Genomic DNA, 3936 nt, shown 5'->3' on the forward strand with positions numbered 1-3936 from the left:
TGAGTTTCATTTGTCTTGTTTCTTTTTTTATCGCTATGAATATATATATTAAAATTTTATTATTTTTTATTTACCAATATACTGTAAGGGCTTGCCACCGAAGGAAAACATCATCCGTTGTCGACGTGGCAAGGAAGCGTCAATCAACAAGAAAAATGGTAGGACCGGATGCACGTTTGCGCCCACTTGTTAGGCAAATGCGTAAATACTACTAGTACTAGTATCAGCAAATGCTATCTACATCTTGTTCAAGCAAACGGAAACAAAGGCGAAAACAGCAAGTAATTGTCATATAATTTACTCTTTCCATATAGCATTAGCTACCAAGAATTATGAGTCGCTACAACTAATTAAGCTTTACCAGATCAATACCAAACTCAACACGCACCAATGGGAAATGAGAATAGAGAAAGAAAAAGAAAAAGAGCGTGAATTAATTAAGCGACCGGTTTGGTGACGGCGATAATGTCGCGGCCTCCACGGTCTAACGCCAGGCGGAGGCGACGGTGACCACGCGCCCCATCCATCCGAGCCGGAGCACGCCGTTCTCCGCCTTGACGGCGAACCCGGCCACGACGGGGCCCTGCCGGGCCAAGACCTGGTCAGCAATCCCCGGGCCGAGCGCCACCGGCCGGAACCCCGCCATGCCGAACCGGGCGCGCCACTTGCCGAACACCTCGCACCGCTCCAGCCGCTCGGGGCCCTCCCTGCCCACCGCGTTCGCTGCCCTGCCGGCCAGCGCCGCCTCCGCTCGCGCCCTCTCGGCGCTCTCCCGGGGGAACGTGACGTCCAGCGACTCCAGGATTGCCCCGTAGTGCGCGCAGGCGTCGGCGAAGCGCGTGGTCAGCGGGGCTGTGTTGGAGTTCAGCTCCTGCTCCACGAGGGCCACGACCTGCGGGCCGAGGGCGCGTACTCGCCGGAGGATCTCGTCGCGCGGGTTCGCCGGCGAGACGCTCTCGTCGGGGACGTGGGAGAGCGCGAAGGCCAGGTTGACAGCCAGCGCCTCCCCAGCCTCGCAGCCCAGCTTGGATGCTTCTATCTCCGCTGCTCTGCAGCTGACCATTTTGAACCGGTAATCTATGCCGGCTCGCTCCGCAATCTTCTGAAGCTGCTCCCCGGCGGCGGGGAGCGTGGTTTTCAGAGACTGCGTGAATGGTGAGGAGGGATCGGTGACGGCGGTGACCTTCAGGGAGGTTCCAGGCAGGCGGCGTGCAGCGAGGCACCTGATGAGGTCGGCGTGTTGCGGGGCACTGACGTCGAAGTCCACCAGGTGTATGGCGCGGTGGTCGCCGATGGCGTCCACGATGGCCAAGTTTGCCGCTTGCAGGCCGAGACGGAAGCACGGAGAGATGTCGTGGAGGAGTTGGGACCCGGTGCGCTGCTCGGCACCACAGAGGTCCGGGACGTGTTGCGACGGGACTGAGGCCGTCTGAACAATGCGGGAGGACAAGGCCGGCACCATCATTGCAACCAGCCGCTGCTCCACGTCGCCCCGTGAGTTGGCCGCGCGCTTGAGGGCGGCCAAATGAGTGGCCGCCGTTTCAAGGTGGCCGTCGGCGATGGCAGTCGCCGCTTCCGAAAGTAGTTGCCGTGAAGTCGTGGCCGAGGTCGGCGGTGAGCAGGAGGCCGAGGAAGACGCCGTGGAGGTGGACGAATTCGAGGGCGACCGCGTCATGCCCACGGCGTTGTTGTTGTTGTTGTTTGGGGTCATCGCCGCAGGAAGCGGGGGCGACGGCGCGGTGGTGATGGAGTTGAGTTGCTCCTCCCACTCGGACCCGGTAACCGCGGAGCCGGTACCGCTCATCGCCGCCTCCACCTCGTCGTCGTCTCCAAGTAGCTGCTTCTCGAGCTCCTGCAGGATGGACATGTCGCTTGCCGCCGCCGGCGGTGCCAGGGCCCTCGCCGTTCCAAGGACCTGCACCTGCGGCGAAGGCGTGTACGTCACGTGCTGCCGCTGCAGATGCAGCTGTGGTTGCGTCAGCGGCATCGCCATCGCCCTGGACGCGGTGGTGAGGGACGACAGCGTCGACGACGGTGATCCTAGGGTCCCTCCCATGCTGGACCCGGACAGAACCAGAGGCTGGGACGGGGGCCCGCCTAGAACAGCCGCGATATCCGCCGAGGTTAGCGGCGAGACGGCCGCCGACGCCGCGGCCGTGCGCTGCCTCACGGTACGCATGAACAGCTGCTGCTGCAACGCGAGCTGTCGCTGCTGCTGCTGCTGATGCTGCCACCTCTCCATGTCGCCGAGGCTCCTCTTGAGCACCCCGCCGGCAGCGGCCGCGGCCGCGTCGGACCGCTGCTGCATCGTCACCTGCACCGCCGATCTGACGACGCCGCCATACGGGTACGTCTGATGATGCGGATCGCGCCACGGCTCCATGCAGGCGCGCAGGGGCTGCAAGGAAGTGAGGGACGGAGGAGCGAGGCGGCGGCGACGACGAGACGAATCTACCGAGGAGCAGGAGGAGGAGGAGGTGGAGGTGGGGGAGGAATACCGCTAGGCTAGCTCCAAATGCTATGGCTGCAGCCTCCAGCTAAAAACCGGTGCCATTCAATTGCTTGCGCTAATAAAACGCCCTCACCCATATGCTGTTATTATACGCTTCCGAAGCAAAAAAAAGAAAAAAAGAAAAAAAAGGAAAGAGAAAGAAAGAAAACCCGCCGTTTCGTTTCGGACCCGACACCGCCACTCCCACTGACGGCGTGGGCCAGGCGTCGAGGAATTGGTGGGTCGTGGCGGGGTGCGTTTATCGGGAGGGGCGTTATGGCGGGGCCCGCTCGCTTTGGTGCTAAAAATAAATGCGCGGGCAAGCGAGGCGAATGGCGTGTGCCAAGCCAAGGAATGGAGACGGAGTAGAGGGAGGGGGGTTATATGGCTCGCGTCGCGTCGCGTCGCGTCACGCAATTCTCCCCCCACTTTTCGAGCGATGACGCCGTCCGGCCTCCCGCGGCGAGAGGAGTTGAGGCAGGGGGACCTGGCTACGCCTCGCCACCGACGCCTGCCGGTGACCACCGCCCGCCCCCTCTTTCTTTTGTTTCGAATTCCCCGCGGTTTCAAGGTGTTTTCTACGTTCCGAGCCGCGTGTGTTTCGCAAGCAACGCCGCTGGTCATGGATGGATGCTTCACCGGTGGGACCAGACTTTCTGCCGCCACGCTTCATGGGCCCGGCGCCCGGATGCGATTTCCCGAACTCGTAGCATCCTCCCCTCATGTTCCGACCTAACCATTACTAGTAGTACTACTATGCTGGATTATGCTACTATACCAAGTAGTATAGTGGTATTTCACGGAAAGATTGGGTAGGGTTATGCAAAAGTCGCTTTCAAAACTTTGGTAGGCCCAGGTCGACGTTGGCCAGTCACCAGGCTCGCGCCGCGCCGCGCCGCGCGACGCGAGCGATCCTGGCCTGCCTGGCTCGCACTAAATCGACCAAGATGCCCCCTAACCAGATCACGCGATCTACCGAGATGTGGAGGAACAATAGGATAAAACGAGGGCAGTTCCGTCAGATCGCGTGCGAATTTCTTTCCCCCCTCTCATCCTGCTCGACGTTGCGCGCGCGAGGGAGGGTTTTGCTTGCCAAGGGGTGCGTTTGGAATTAGTTAGGAAACCGAAATATCCGCCCAACAACCCCGTACCCACCTTTTCTGCGCTCAAACCCTGCTTCCCTCCTCTGTAGCCCTATGTATGTTCATACCACTTCTCCATACGCATCAGGTTTCTGCTTTATTAATTAAGTGCCTAACAAGTCAACTGCCATAGTTCCATGTGTCTCATGGTTGTGGGTAAAACAATACAGGGAATCATGCATAAAAGTTTAGATTTTTTTCTTTGGAGATAAGATGCATATTCTTAAAAAAATACGAGCTTTACGTACGAATGCTCACCCTGTAAACCTCTCGTGTCATGAAGAATTGGCCGGGCAAAAGGAC

The 3936-nt window shown here is 59.3% G+C and overlaps 1 protein-coding gene across 1 annotated transcript; it reads right to left on the reverse strand.

Moving 5' to 3' along the window:
* Positions 1-285: 285 nt before the first annotated feature.
* On the reverse strand, positions 286-2699 carry LOC102711613 (scarecrow-like protein 8). The gene has a single exon (XM_006652623.3). It carries the CDS (start codon positions 2381-2383, stop codon positions 485-487), a length of 1899 nt encoding a protein of 632 aa, XP_006652686.2. The 5' UTR covers positions 2384-2699; the 3' UTR covers positions 286-484.
* Between the last annotated feature and the right edge of the window lie 1237 nt (positions 2700-3936).

Source organism: Oryza brachyantha, chromosome 4 (assembly GCF_000231095.2).
Source record: "Oryza brachyantha chromosome 4, ObraRS2, whole genome shotgun sequence".
Lineage (NCBI taxonomy): Eukaryota > Viridiplantae > Streptophyta > Magnoliopsida > Poales > Poaceae > Oryza > Oryza brachyantha.